Source organism: Staurois parvus, unplaced genomic scaffold (assembly GCF_062004578.1).
Source record: "Staurois parvus isolate SC_StPar_1 unplaced genomic scaffold, SC_StPar_1.0 ptg000020l, whole genome shotgun sequence".
Lineage (NCBI taxonomy): Eukaryota > Metazoa > Chordata > Amphibia > Anura > Ranidae > Staurois > Staurois parvus.
This window is the reverse complement of record NW_028317816.1, coordinates 8,219,415-8,235,522: the sequence shown is the minus strand read 5'-3', so window position 1 is coordinate 8,235,522 and position 16,108 is coordinate 8,219,415. Positions and strand designations below refer to the sequence as shown.

The 16,108-nt window shown below is 42.1% G+C and overlaps 1 protein-coding gene across 2 annotated transcripts in view; it reads right to left on the bottom strand.

Annotated features, from left to right (window-relative positions):
- The window catches only part of NT5C3A (5'-nucleotidase, cytosolic IIIA), an 81,418-nt gene that overhangs the window by 12,882 nt on the left and 52,428 nt on the right, over nucleotides 1–16,108 (bottom strand). For both annotated transcript variants that reach the window (XM_089687211.1, XM_089687215.1), the window contains exons 2-5: nucleotides 12,882–12,980; nucleotides 12,553–12,622; nucleotides 6,781–6,827; nucleotides 3,250–3,335 (exon numbers count right to left, since the gene is read on the bottom strand). In XM_089687211.1, coding sequence (XP_089543337.1) covers nucleotides 3,250–3,335; nucleotides 6,781–6,827; nucleotides 12,553–12,622; nucleotides 12,882–12,980 — 302 coding nt within the window. The remainder of the gene's footprint in view (nucleotides 1–3,249; nucleotides 3,336–6,780; nucleotides 6,828–12,552; nucleotides 12,623–12,881; nucleotides 12,981–16,108) is intronic.

The following is a 16,108-nucleotide window of genomic DNA, read 5'->3' as shown; positions in this document are numbered from 1 at the left end:
CCACCAAAAGAAAGCTCTAGTTGTGTGAAGAAAATGATAAAATTTTAGTTTGGGTACAATGTTGTATGACCGCGCAATTGTCATTCAAAGTGTGAGAGCGCTGAAACCTGAAAAATGGCCTGGGCAGGAAGGTGTAAAATTGCACGGTATTGAAACGGTTAATGACACCCTGAAACAGATCGCAAAACGTGATGCAATTGCCAGAAATCACATCACATGGGTGAGAACACACCCATGCTATGTGATTCAGGTGCGGATTTAAAAGGAGTGTCCTACACCTTTCTGGTGAGGATGCAACGCAATTTGAGCCATACAAAATGTATGGCTCAAATCGCACCACACAGACATTTGCGCATACCTGTGAGATTCCTGTGTGAAATACATGCAGTGACTCCCACCGCATAGTGTGAACTCGTGCTGAGGCACATGAATAAACGTAAAAATATTGATATTAAAATGTGAATATGCAATCATAGAATCTCAACTGAGGAAACAGCTCTAGGATTGCAAGGTAATGTCTTATGATACATTAAAGTGTTACTAAACCCCCAATAGTAAAATCAGTCTGTATATGCAGTGAAGCATGCTTGTTATACTCACTGCAGGAACCTAAGGGGTTAATCCTCTGCATTGTGTAAAAATGCTGTTTGATCCTGACTTCTCTGATCCTCCCCTTCTTCCAGTATCTCCCTTTTATCTCCTGATAAGGCATATTGTGAGGAGACACTCTGAACATGCTTAGTTTGGTGTGTATAGCTAGAGAAGTTTTTTTTTTTTTTATCTTGGGAGAGTGCATGTGATCAGCACAGGGCCAATCAGCACTGTCCAGACAGAGGTCCTGTATCCTCCTAGAGCAGAAAGAAAACTACTCCTACAAGCTGTAACCAGTGCTCTGCTGAACACTGATAGAAGTCACAAGACTGCTATATACTGCTGATGAGAACAGTTTCGATTTACAAAAACAATTGCATTTCCATGTTGTGTGTACTGTGGGAGACCAGATATAGTGAATTCTGGGTCCTGGGTTTAGTAACACTTTAAGTTCTGAATCCTATGTTTTTAAACAAAATATCTCACAAACAGCATACACAATTTAGTAATATCTTAATCTAGCATTTTCTATTAACTGGAAAATATTTGTCCTATGAAATACGAATAATTCATCAGAACGTTCAAGGGGTTTTTATTTCAGTAAAATAAATATTTATCTACCTAATAACTTAAAAAAGTAAGAAACCATTTATGATATGTGGCCATTGGAAAAGCAAAGCTAAACGTCAGATGGTTTCTTGGTTCATAAAATCAAAGGAACATGTAAAAGATCTCTTCTAAAAGTAACACTTATGCTAGTCATTTGAGAGAAGTAATTTTAAGGGGCATGTAAAGAGTACAAATGTAGAAGCACTGATTTGTGGGGCTGTAATAGCAGTAATCTCTAGCAGTCTCATGTAATGTGTTTCCTGACTGCTTGTCCCCAGCCTCCAATAGCAGTAATCTCTAGCAGTCTCATGTAATGTGTTTCCTGACTGCTTGTCCCCAGCCTCCAATAGCAGTAATCTCTAGCAGTCTCATGTAATGTGTCTCCTGACTGCTTGTCCCCAGCCTCCAATAGCAGTAATCTCTAGCAGTCTCATGTAATGTGTCTCCTGACTGCTTGTCCCCAGCCTCCAATAGCAGTAATCTCTAGCAGTCTCATGTAATGTGTCTCCTGACTGCTTGTCCCCAGCCTCCAACAACTACCATGTCTACATTCTCTGACATTCCCCAGCAGCATATCTGCAGTCTCAGACAATCTCTTGCAGCCTTCCTGTAGTCTTTGTACATTTTATGTTGCAGGTCTGCAGTTTCTGACAGCTTTTTAGAACATTACATTTATTGAATGCCATGTGTGGCACTTTGGTGATGTATGAGACCACACTTAGGCCCCCAATATCAAGAAAGATGACCACCACTGCGGTAAGTTTTTTTTACAGGTTTCATATAAGTCAGAATAGCCCAACTAGTGCTCATGGTTACTCTAAAAGGAGCCAAATCTCTAACATGTAGATAATGAGGTATTTTTAATAATGTGAATAAATCAAACTAATTTGAGGTTTCACAGTAATCTATATTAGTGAATAGGAATGCGGCCAAAACATATCGGTTGAACATAATCCTAGGAGAAGGAAAAAGTGAGCCGATACAGGTGCCGATAACGAGAGACCTGGGCCCCAATGAAGGCCAGACAGTCTATTTGACAGGGGGTTTTTTTTGGGGGGGGGGGGGGAAGGCAGGAGAGGACCAGTGTATACAGGGAGGGAGCAGTGTATACAGACAGACTCACTCACTGCCCAGTGCTAAATGTCATTGCTGGTTTTTAAATGCAATCGCTGGCATTGTTTCCCTTCACTTTATAGCTCCGAGAAGTAGCTGTCATTCACCAAGCCACTAAAGTAGCTGGTTCATACAATAGAAACACAGTTCAGATGCATTCCAGATGTGTTTGCGCATGCGTGTTTTTGACATGTTCCAGTGCGTTTTTTTTGCATTCCAGGGCCGACTCACACCGTAAAAACGTAGTTCAGATGTGTTCTGGATGCGTTTCCACATGCACATTTTTTATGTGTTTTTGACACGTTCCGGAGTGTTTTTGATGCGTTCCAGTGCATTTTCAGTACAGTTCTGTGCAGGAAAAATGCAGCCTGTTCTTACTTTTTTTTTTAATTTTCTGCAACCGGAAGACACTGGAACTGCAAGCACTGATGTGAACTATGACATTGACAACCATATAACCTACTTTCTGTGCGTTTTGGATGCAGAAAAAAAGCAACTAAAATGCATACAGTGTGAACTGGCCCTAAATCTCACCACCATCTCTACTAGGTTTTACTCATCAACAATAACTTTCTTTTCGCTCTTTCCAAATTTTCTGACCCTTCCCCTTTTCACCTCTGTGTAAAAACACACACCTCTTAGACACTTGCAGCAACACCCCTTATCATGGGCTCCGCCACCTAGGACACATTTCTAGCACACTTTCTAGGTCACCTTCGCACATATCGCATTATACTTCACTTCTATCCAGGATCTGGTAAACTTGTAAAGTACACCCTGACCCATTCAATGTTATGCTGACTGTATATGAATGTTCTTTTGCACTATTCAGAAATGTGCTGTACTTTTGTTTTGCTATATGCTGCATATAGTTGATGACTCTGTACCTCAATTGTACTCATGTACATGTTCACTCATTGTTAAAGAAAGACTTACCATTCAATCATGTATGGATATTTTTCTTTAATTGTAAGGTCTGGATCAATTTCAATTGCATAGTATTTGTCTTTAAGTTGATGCAACTGAAAGAAGAACACAACGGAGTACATAGTTATTTACCAACAGACATTGAGAACTTTGGAACTTGTCTTACATATAAGTGGGGAGACTGACAAAACAACTGCCACGTGTCTGAATCATTTATACCAAGAACTTCATTGTCTGCAATAAAGGAAGAATGTTTAACTTCCTTCGACCAAGATGGAGGAAAGCATAAAAAATATAACTGCAGAGTTTAACTACGGTTTTGTGTGTAACATATCAAGTGACAGTGACCTACTGACACTGCACTTGCTGGTGGGGAAGGGGGGGGGGGGTAAGTGTAGGGGCTAAATGCAGGTGCTGGTAGGTTGCGGGGCTGATTCCGCTAACGCTGCATTTTATACTATACTAATGTGAACGCTGGTATAGTGCTGATCTGATCAAAAGATATTGATCCATTCAGACACTATACTAGCAATGGAGGTTTATTGTGTATGAGCGTGTTCCTGGTAATCAAGGGGTTAAATGCGATGACTGGTGTACTGAAGGGCAATCTGACACTATCTGGAAGGGGTGTGAAAACCATGGGAGTGCGAATCACATATATACACACACGTGATTGTGCGCACCTGTACCGCCCTGTAGCAGTATTTGTGCTATAGGGCAGTCAGGAAGCGGTTACAGAAGTTTGTGAGAGGAGTGTTTCACTAGGGGGTGTGCTTCACTGTAACACACTGATCTAGAAGGTTGTGCTCAGCAATCCGGATCACTGTGCTCAAACTGACAGGGAGAAGAGCTGCATTGAAAACAATGCAGCCTTGCTCCCTGTCAGTGTTTGCTGGTAATCGCCAGGCTCCGGCAGGTAATCACCGGCCGGGAACCGGTGATTGACACCCGAGGCAGCAATTGGCAGCACTGATAGGGTGGGCGCGCGCCCCCTACCCGAAATGCAAAATCACACACACACACACACACACACACACACACATATATATATATACACGGCCGATGACAGATCTGAGTACCGGCCCTGTTGCCAGTACCATGTGACCTGCTGTGACCAATCACAAGTGTAGCTAGCTGTGAATGGTCACAGCGATCACATGCACAAGCTGTGCCAATCACAGCCCAGCTGTGTCATGTGATTAGCTGTGGCCAAACCACAGTTAAGAAAAAAAAAATCCTGAATGAATCGATTTCATTTAGGTAAATGCTTGCTTATAGCAAAGTAATTCTTTGCTATAAGCAAATTGTGTAAAAAAAAAAAAAAAAATAAAAATAAATAATAATATATATATATATATATATATATATATATATATATATATATATATATATATATATATATATATACACACACATCACTTACCCAAAGTAGTACAATGTCACTATGGTAACATTATACTACTTTGGTCATAGTGAAATATGAAAAAAAATCTTAAAAAATTAGAAAAATATGTAATAATTTTTTATTTATTTATTTTAATTTATCAATTTTTTTTTCCGTACTGTCACCAGTCAGTGTCACTGCCATGCCAGTTATATGATGACACTGTACTGCACTGGTGACAGTATGTAAAAAAGAAAAAATAGTGAAAATCATTTTTTTTATTTCTTCATTTCTGAAAAATGACAAAAAAATTACAACTTCAAAAAACTCGCCATGCCTGTTATGAAATACATCGGACTGTCTACTTTGCAAAAGGGGTCATTTGGGGGATATCTGTACTGTTCTGACATTCTTGGACCTCAAGAAATGAGATTGGCTGTCAGTACTTCAGGACTGATCAATTTTCAGATATATCCCATAGTTTGTGAACTCTATAACTTTCCTACAGACTAAATAATAAATACTGATTTGGGTTATTTTCACCAAAGACATGTAGTAGAATACATTTTGGCCTAAATTTATGAAGAAGAATTTATTTGCAAACTTTTATAACAAAAACGTGTTTTTTTTTCAAAATTTTTGGTCTTTTTTGTTAATTTAGCAAAAAATAAAAACCCCAGTGGGGATTAAATACCACCAAAAGAAAGCTCTAGTTGTGTGAAGAAAATGATAAAATTTTAGTTTGGGTACAATGTTGTATGACCGCGCAATTGTCATTCAAAGTGTGAGAGCGCTGAAACCTGAAAATTGGCCTGGGCAGGAAGGGGGTAAAAGTGCCCTGTATGGAAGTGGTTAACTATGGGGTGAATAAATCGCAGCACATCAGTGTGAAAACAGTCCTTTACTATTATGCCCAGTGTATTGCTTCACACTGACCTGAAGATCTCTTCTTTCCTGCTGCTGGCATCATTCTGTTCACTGCTAGTCAGGATAAGAGGTGGAGTGCAGTTGGTATGACTCTGCACTGGACAGGAGCCAGCACTACAGAGGAGGCATCGGCTTATGCGGCACTTGCTCCCTACTACAGCTCCAACTTTACAAGTAGTCCCACTGCATTGAACTCTGTTTGATGCTCTGGGATGGCAGGCCAGCAAGCCCAGACCGCGATCTACCAGTCACCTGATCACAATCCCATTCCGGGAATTACTTGTCACACCTTTTATGTATTATATGTTATGTACACACATGGTATCTGTGATGGGTGACATGCATTATATGATGTAATATAGCACAGATCAGCATTTCTCAACTTTTTTTTTTATTGACAAGGCACCCTTTAAAATTCTGCACAATCTTGAGGCACCCCACGTAAAAAACTATACTAATTGTTTGACATATCACAGCAACATCCACACATGTAGGTCACCCAACATTGGAGGCGATTTATTCTTCCAAAGAAGATACACCTTTGCACACTGGTACTGATTAATATTCCAGTGTTTCCCTTCTCTTTCAGTTTCTCTCCTTCACTCAGCTAACGTGACCCCTGTGTTGATGGAGGGGGGCACACAAGGATGCCGTGGAGGCATCTCACATCCTAAAGCTGATGACATCATTGGTTGTTAGGACACCGGTGGCTAGAAGGTTGTAATGGTACACAATGGAAACCTGTGGCTTTGTATAACTAAAAGGCAGGCTTGATCCACCCACTGGCTTGTATACAACGGTTGGGCAATTTTTAGGCATTTTACTTGGGTACTCTGTTTGAAAAAGGCTGACCTATGCTACTGTTGTTGGCTCTCTGCAGCTTCATGATGCAATATACGTAACACTGTTTAACCCCTTGGCGCAGTCACCTCCCGGCCCCCTAAGGGTTTCAGAAGCCGGGAGGTGGGGCGGGGTTTAGGGTCATGTGACCGCCGTGATACTCCATCACGGTGGTCACATGATCGGGAAAGGTCCCGATCGAAAGAGGAGATCGGGACCTTTCCGTGAGTACCGGACGTGTGCTGTGAGCGCGCAGATCTACCAATCAGATATATATCTACACTGGAAAATGACTGAGAACTAGATTAGGAACAGCTGTTGCTTACTACATTGCATGTCAGAAATATGCAACATAAGGTCTTATGCTTGTCAGTATCAGGCGTACATACCTTTTTTCGACATTCGTCAGATATGTATTTGCAGTTATCAATAACATCTGTGGAATGAAAATACACAAATAAATAAATGCACTGTACCGGAAACAAAATAAGGTGGTTGATTCTCTAGGTCAGGGGTATTGAATTAAAATTCACCGAGGTGTGGGCAGTAACATTTTCATCCATCAGAGGTCCGAATCTCATGTAAGCCCCTGTGGTGCATTTTCGTGTTCACCAAACCACGTGTTGCTGCTGTGCAATTTTGAAAAAAAAAAAAAAGAAGGGTCGGGGACTTCTTAGTGTTTCTCACGGGTAGTGCGGACCATTAAAATGAATGGGCTGACCTACCCACGACGTGTGCACCAAATGCACATATGCAGATCTGAGTCTGTCCTTACATCAGTCCTCAATCCCCACTGCACATCACAGTCCCCTCCTCATTCACAGCAAGATCCCTTCTTGATGAGTGTCCTCAGTTCCCCCTTTACATCACCCCCCTCCACCCCTTTCACACTTCCTTTATACATCATCCCCCCACATTACTGTCCTTAGCCCCCCCCCCCACCCCACTTTAATGTCCTCAGCTGCCCCAGCATTACTGTCTGCGGCCCCACATTACAGTTCTGAGCTCCCCCCTGCTTTAATGTCCTCAGTCCCCACACACTGCAGACCTTAGCCCCCCACATTACTGTCCTCAGCCCCCCCACCACACACACGCACACACACTTTAATGCTCTCAGCCCTCCCCACATTTCAATTCTCAACTCCTCCACTTTAATTTTAATGTCCTCCCCCCACATTACTGTCCTCAGTCCCCCAACATTACTGTTCTAAGCCCCCCCATCTCACATTTAGTCCTCAGTCCCCCCCCCCCCCCATTCAGTGCTTGCCTCCTTTTCACATCAACCCCTCTTCACTCTAATGTTCTTAGCCCCTTTAACTTTGCCACCCCCCCCCCCCCCACACACACACACACACACTCCTACCTTACACAGACAGCGACTTGTTGCTAAGACTGCCCTTCATCCTAGCAACCAATCACCTGCTTGTTAAACTCAGGCAGCTCCCACTCTCCATCCAGAACTGTCCTGTCTCCCGCTGTCAGCTCTGTGAGGATGACCGCAAGACGGCTAGGGGAAGAAAAGGCTCCTAGATGGTGGGACTGGATGGGTCTGGCTGGGATAGTGATTCGATCCACATTTAGTGATGCCTGCTCTAGGTGATCACTGTGTACCCAGCTGTTAAATTACTCTGAGAGACACTGTACCCAGCCGATCCGAGGGGCTGGGCACCATGTGATCACGGTCATTTTACTGAGCACTATTTACAGGGGCAGAAGAGAGATCAATACTTATGAATGGGCGCAAAGAATGGATCTTTTTTTTTTTTCCAAACTTTTTGACCCCCCCCCCCCCCCACACACCTAATAGCACCAATGCTTTCTCCATGTAACCTGTAAGCCCCTCACCTTACCCTGCCCATTTGACCCGTCCTGCCACTGTGGGTGTAGTTTTTAGTGTCAGTAAAGTGCTTTTCTGCGCAGAGATTTTAATACTGAAAACAAGTAACAGTAAACTGTGTTTGATCTCTAAACTATTCCCAAGACTAGATCTATTACAATGATTGCATTGTAATAGATCTGTTCTTGGGAGTAGTTTGAAGATCAAACGCAGTTTTGCCTATTGGGACCTGTGCCTAGGGACCGTAGGGACAAAGAGGTGACTTTTTCCTGTATAGCTACTAGCCACACAGTTTTCTACTATCAGCAGGAGTAAAGTAACCTTATATCAGTATATTTACATGACAATTTACGATATGTTAAAAGGATAAGTTCAATTTTAACAAAAAATATTTAAAAAGGCACTTTTTTTGCAGGTAAAAAAAACTGCATTTACTATTTTTTGTCTTGGTAGTCTGAAAGCATTGCACTAACGATCAGCAGATCACTGGTGCCACGCAGGACTCCTGCAGACCTGTCAGTGTATCTGTGTGCTCATACAGGCAAGCAGGTACGCACTGACAGGAAGAATCAATGAACTACCACAGCAGTCAACTGCAGCGTGGTAGAACATTAAGACCTACAAGCTGACAGCAGCAAAAGGTGTCGGAACTCATAGTTTCTCATTCACAGAATACTGTGAATAGTTTTTTTTAAATTGTGACAGCAAGGGAGGGGAAAAAAGCCCCCACTAGCTGTCACAACAGGGGATCGAGGGGGAGTGGGGACTGGTCCTTTTCGTAACATGTTACACCATGAATATGGGTGTAACATGTAGCATGTTAGGAAAGGTGAACTTTTCCTTTACCCCCGGTCACATCAAAGCCGATTTTGAAATTGTGTGACTTACAGTGAAGTTGCACGATTTAAAAATCGGGTGACCTGCCGATTTCATTGCAATTTGCAAGACTTCTAACACAGATGTGTATGCAAATCGCAACAAAAGTAGTGCATGTACTACTTTAGAAATCGGTGCAACTCCGACCAAGTCGGAACCACACCGATATGACAGCTCTAACCCCCTGGTCACATCAAAGCCAATTTTATTGCAATTTGCAAGACATCTGACACAGATGTCTATGCAAATCGCAACACAAGTAGTGCATGCACTACTTTAGAAATCCGTGCGTCTACGACCAAGTCGGAACCGCACCAATATGACCGATCAAAAGTGGGTGACCTGCCAATTTCTTTGCAATTTGCAAGACATCTGACACCGATGTCTATGCAAATCGCAACAAAAGTAGTGCATGCACTACTTTAGAAATCGTTGCAACTAAAGCCAGTTCAATGGTGATTAATAGGAATAGGAAAATGCCATTTAAATTGGTGGTCAGTGGAAAGAATACAACTTTTAGTGGTGGCAAAGGAGGGGCCTACTTACTGTGTTATTAAACAGCTTACTTTAACAGAATACATTACAGGGATGTTGAATTTGTATCGCCTTACACCCGGGTCATGTAGTTCCGGGCGCCAGGCAGGTAGTTTTTTTTATCCTTCAGCCCAGCTACAGGCAAGAAGCAGGGCTCACCTGTCAGGTGGAAGTATTCGGGTGGCAGCGCTGCCATCGATTGCTTCCACACAGTGCCAGCCTCCGTTCCCCCCCTGCATGAACCACCCACTGTCTCCCTGGCTCTGGTTGCCCATCTGCGGGCCTGGGACCGGCTCACCGCCATTGGCTGGAGGGAAGGGAGGAGACGGAGACATCTGCTCCCCTCCCCTTCTTGTCCTGATCCGGAAGTGACGTTATGATGTCACTTCTGGGTCCCTATTCAAAGATTTCCTGGCCATCGAGGTTTGGAAAGAATGTAATGCAATGCAATGTTCACTGCATTACATTCAGGGAGACATCCAGGGTGTTTTAGACCCTGGATGTCTCAATAAAGAGAACTTGTCATCAAAAATCATCACATAGGGGACTTTGTCCCCTATGTGATGAAAAAAACAATAAAGTTTAAAAAAAATAAAAGTTATTTTGTTTTCTTTAATTGTAAAGTTACACCCAAGCACATAACACCCCCCCCCAAAAAAAATAAGGCCCCCCCACATATACACACACGTACAAATGTAATAGCACACGATGGGGCGCCTACGCATGAAAACAATGAATGAAACTGAAAGAAATAATTCTAGCATGAGACCTCCTCCGTAACATTATATTGATGACCTATAAGGGGCTAGAAAAGTGTCACCTATAGAAAATACAGGGTACTGAAGTTTGCCGCAATGTCACAAGCGCACACAAATTTAAGGTTTGACAAGTTGGATATCTATTTACTCTACGTAACCTCATCTTTTATATTTTACAAAAAAATAGGGTAATTTATTGCTTTTTTGTGCCCTAAAATTAACTTGCTTGTATGTTTTATTAAAATTTTATGGTAATATCATGCAACATAAAAAATTGGAACTGCCACTATTTTATTCTCTATGGTCTCTGCTTTCAGAAAATATATAATGTTTGGGGGGTTTGTGTAATCTTCAGGTCTAAGCGTGTGCAAAAAACGCAAACAGCTCTGGATAAAGGATAAGCCCGACACTCCCCTTTCCTGACGAGCACCCAATCAGCGCTCATTACACTGAAAGGTCTCTCCCATTCCTACTAGTCCCCAGGTGCGGTGCTGGAGACAGGCAGGGAGGGGAGGAGGAGATAAACAGCGCAATGTTAAAATTATTACACGTTTAAGTTGCCATAAAGCCCCTTTTGATTTTAAAAGCCCCAGACATTTTTAAAATCACCTCCAATTTAAATACGGTTTTGGTTCAAATTAATTTTTTTTATCTAGACAAGTAGATTGGGGCACCGATTTAGTCCCTGGACAAGCAGTTTTTAAAAAATTTCCACACCTCTGTACAATCAAGTGGTAGCATTAGGACCAATTAAAAACACTATACTGAATAGGTCTCAGCAGCTAGCACAAACCAGCAACTTTTTGGAGCATTTTTGGAGCAACAAGTTCGCTGAGCAGATTCCCAGCTAAGCTCAGCATTTGTCTGTTTACTAATAATAAATAATTGCGAGCGCACTAAAAGCTACTACGCACTAAAGTAACCAATAAACCTCAAACAGACAAAATATGATAACGTGCAGCGCTATAAATAAGTACAAGAAAAAAATCACTGTATAAAAACACTGTATAAATAGTTCATATAATGACTGGTAACGTGAACGGGAATTCTGTATTCATCTAGAACTTGGTGCTTGTGCAGTCAAAAATGAGAAGAATGCGCACTCACCAGAGCGCATAATGAAATGCGCATTTGTGCGTAAATATCCTGATGTCATCAAGGTCATCCAGGTCAGGACAGGAATGAAATGAAACCCCTCACTGTGTAGGCCTGGGTCCTGAAGCATCTGGTGTGTACTGGAAGGATACCGGAGGTCCCTTTAAGGAATGGACAGGGCAGCTCACCAAGGTGTATAGGGCTCCCTCTCTGGGTCCTGGGTACGTGACGTCATGGCGTTATTGGCTCCTCCTACATGTTTCGTGCAAAACGCACGTCGTCTGGGGGAAACATCAATAACGCCAAGCCGTGCGCCGTTGATTTATATAGGCAATGGCACATGCATATTCAGCAGGCGCCATTTTCCTGGAGAGCTCCGGCGGCCATCTTTATACCAGGACGGTTAGTGCAAGTTACACAGATGCTTATTATTTCACCTGGATACTTGCTTTTATCTGGATGCTGTTTTCACCAATAAAATAATCTTACTACACTATGGAGTTCTCTCTGCTTTAACTCCCCTGGGAAGGATTGCTTTGCAGATACCCAGGACCCAGAGAGGGAGCCCTATACACCTTGGTGAGCTGCCCTGTCCATCCCTTAAAAGGAACCTCCAGTATCCTTCCAGTACACACCAGATGCTTCAGGACCCAGGCCTACACAGTGAGGGGTTTCATTTCATTCCTGTCCAAACCTGGATGACCTTGATGACATCAGGATATTTACACACAAATGCGCATTTCATTATGCGCTCTGGTGAGTGCACATTCTTCTAATTTTTGACTGCACAAGCACCAAATTCTAGATGAATACAGGATTCCCGTTCACGTTACCAGACATTATATGAACTATTTATACAGTGTTTTTATACAGTGATTTGTCTGTTTACTGGCTGTTTTACCAATAGTGTGCTTTTGTTTAAGGTCCTTTTTAAGACAACTTTTTTACGTGCAACATGGCCTTGATTTACTAAGTTTATTAAAATGTATTGCAAATATATTTACAGCCCATATTTTATTGTATAGTCACTGCATGGATGAGATGAAATGTGCAGTACTTACTATGGCATGTGGGACATCTCTTTCCATTATGGGAAAATCGGCTCAAGGTCATATCAAAATCTGTTATGATCTGAAAAAAAAAAACACATTACATGCTTTATTCTTACCATTTTCTGCTAAAAGGCTGAAAAAGATCTATCATAAATCAAAGTAGTCTTGTGATTCTACTTCTGTTTTACACTAGTGCAATAAGGCAATTGAAATAAACAAAAATAAAAAATCCAGTCAGCAGCATCCAATAGTTTGCAACTCTCATGATAACTTTGGTAAGAAGACAAGTCATCTAGAAGGCATTCCAAGAATCACCTAAAGTTTGTAGCAATGCATACCTGAAGCCTAGTGGCACCTCCTTTTATTAGTCCACATATTATTTCTTCCACTTTTGCTGGGTCCTTTATATGGACTGTTTTCTTTTGAAATTCTGGCATCTGTTAAAAACATAAATGAAAACGGCAAAACTATTAATTCAAGGTAAACTTTAACAGATACTAGGCGAATGTAACTGAGGCCTCGTTCACATCTGGCGTTTTGGGATCTCAGAATTGCTGCAATTCTGCCTGCGATCTCAAATAGCACTGCAATAGTAGCACAACGCAGTATGTGTGTTCGGGTGCCATTCATTTTTAATGGCACCTAAACACGGGGTGCTTCTGTTGCAATTGTCGTGCGATAAATCATGCTGCAATCTCGTCAAACTGTATCACGTGAAGACTGTTGCTCCTGCTCCTTTTTTGGGCAACAGGCTTTGCACGATTGCAGCACAACGACAGAGGAAGAACACCACATTAGTTAGGTGTCATTGAAAATGAATGGAACTGGAACATGAATGGTGCGTTTTGCCACTGTTGAAGGGCGATTTGAGATCGCAGGCAGAATTGCAGTGATTCTGCCTGAGATCCCAAAACGCCACATGTGAATGGGGCCTACAAGTAGAGGAAATCAACTGAAGCAGCTTTACATAGTAACTAATCAACTTCTAACTCCAGCTTGTTCGGTTAGGCTACATTTACAGGGGTGGCTAGCCGCAGTGCAATGGCAGCAGTAAGAATCTGCTGAGAGTGGCTAGCTGCAGCCACCAAATCCATACCCTTAAATGACAAGTGTGCGTCCAGCAGCGATCACCACAGGTAATTGCTGGCTGTGTGAACAGCCACAGATAGTTGAGGCCGCTGCCGACATGTCATTAAAGTGTATGGGCTTGGTGGCTGCAGCTAGACATTCACAGGTGGCAAAAACATCCATTCGCACCATGGATAGTTGCCCATGCAAATGTAGCCTTAAGCTTTGTAAATAAAAGACAGAAGCGGAGTGGTTGCCATGCACAGCTGCTCCAGATTCTGGCTGCTGTAACCTTAAGCTGACCATACACCACGTTTTTATTTTTTCACCCTGCAGAATAAACAAACCGATTCCTCCATCCATGCTATGTAGTGCAGATGGACACATCTCCTGTTGTGACTATTTTATTTTGACAGCCTGCACTCCAGCTGTCAAAATACCCAAACAGTGACTGCATTTGCTTGCGATTCTGCATAAAGTTAACGAACTTCAAGATCTTTCAGATTAATAGGAGTAGGATAGAAATAACTGAAATTCAATCTGGAAATGAATATACACTGTTCTGCCATAACATGACCAATGACAGGTAAAGTGAATAACATTGATTATCACCCTAAAATGGCATTGAAAAGTGGGTGGGTTAAATTAGGTAATAGCAAGCATAAAGATATGAGCGATATGAGCTGTGGGATATTTCCCCATCTGCAGTGGTCAGGACCTACCAAAAGTGGAAGGAAAACTAGAAACTGGCTGTTGGGTCACTTTCATAATACCCCAGGGCTTAAATCTGCCATGACTTTTGTTTCTTTTCTGCTGAATCAGATCACTTTCTTGAGCTTGGGATACGAGAAGACACAGAACACAAGCATGCATTGTGTCACTCAGTATCAAACTTGATTCAGCACCTTAGATATTTTTATTATATATATATATATATATATATATATATATATATATATATATATATATATATATATACACACACACACACACATATACAAACATCGGCCACTTTATTAGGTACATCTGTTCAATTGCTTGGCAATACAAATTGCTAATCAGCCAATCACATGCCAGCTTAATGCATTTAGGCATCTAGATGTGGTGAAGACGACTTGCTGAAGTTCAAACTGAGAATTCAGTGCCTTTGAAAGTGGCATGGCTGCTGGTGCCTGACAGGTTGGTCTGATTATTTAAAAAAACTGCTGATCTACTGAGATCTTCATGCACAAATATCTCTAGGGTTTACAGAGAATGGTCTGAAAAACAGAAAATATCCAGTGAGTGGCAGTTGTGTGGATGAAAATGCCTTGTTGATGTCAGAGGAGAATGGGCAGACAGGTTGCTGCGACATTCAGATGAAAGGGTCGGAATTTGGCGTAAACAAAATAAAAGCATGGATCCATCCTGCCTTGTATCAATGGTTCAGGCTGGTGGTGGTGGTGGTGTAATAGTGTGGAGATATTTTCTTGGCACTAGCAAGGTGTAACTAATAAAGTGGGAGTATATAGTTATATAGTAAACATAGGGAGGTGGCTGAGGTGTAGCCAATCACAGGTTAACAACCACATACATAATGGAAACAAAACTAGCTGATAATGAAGTTTCATTTCTCAGAAATCACATTTTCTTGAAACTTGATCAGCAACTTATAGCGGGACTTCGGCAGGCATTCTGACACTGGGGGGGCGACTGACTAACTGCCACTGACATCCCCAGTGACACTAATACAGTGATCAGTGCTAATAAAAAGCACTGACACTGTACTAATGACACTGGTCAGGAAGGAGTTAACATGTGGGCAAAGGGTTAACTGTGTGCTGTTTTACTATGTTGTCTGTGTGCGTTTTACGGTGTAAGCATGCTGGTTTGTATTGCTCTGCTATGCATTCTGATTTTGCACAGCCGTGCCGCCCTGTAGTGGTACGTCTGCTATAGGGCGGTCGGAAAGTGGTTAAATAGATACTCTAACTAAATATTAGAAAAATAGTACTAACATGAAATTCACTTTATCCCTTCACCTGTGACAGGATCATCGGTGGCCAAGGCTCATCAATACAAGTCTGATCCAATAGAAGAGCTACTGTAGGCCAAACTGCTGAAAAAAGTTTGTGCTGGTTCTGACAGGTGTCAGAACACAGAGTGCATCACAGTTTGTACTGTAAGGGCCTGCGTAGCTGCAGACCGGTCAAGTTGCCCATGCTGACCCAGTCCACAGCCAAAAGCACCTACAATGAACTTGTGAGCATCAGAGCTGGACCACAAAACAATGGATGAAGGTGGCCTTGTGTGATTAAGTCAAATATGGTTTAAGGAAAACAAGGAGTTCAAGTCATTGACTTGGCTTCCAAATTCTCCAGATCTCAATCCAATTGAGCATCTGTGGGATGTGCTGGAAGAAAAAGTCTGATCCATGGAGGCCTACCTTGCAACTCACAGGAGTTAAAGGATTTGTTACTGACGGCTTACTGACAGATACCACAGCATACCTACAGAG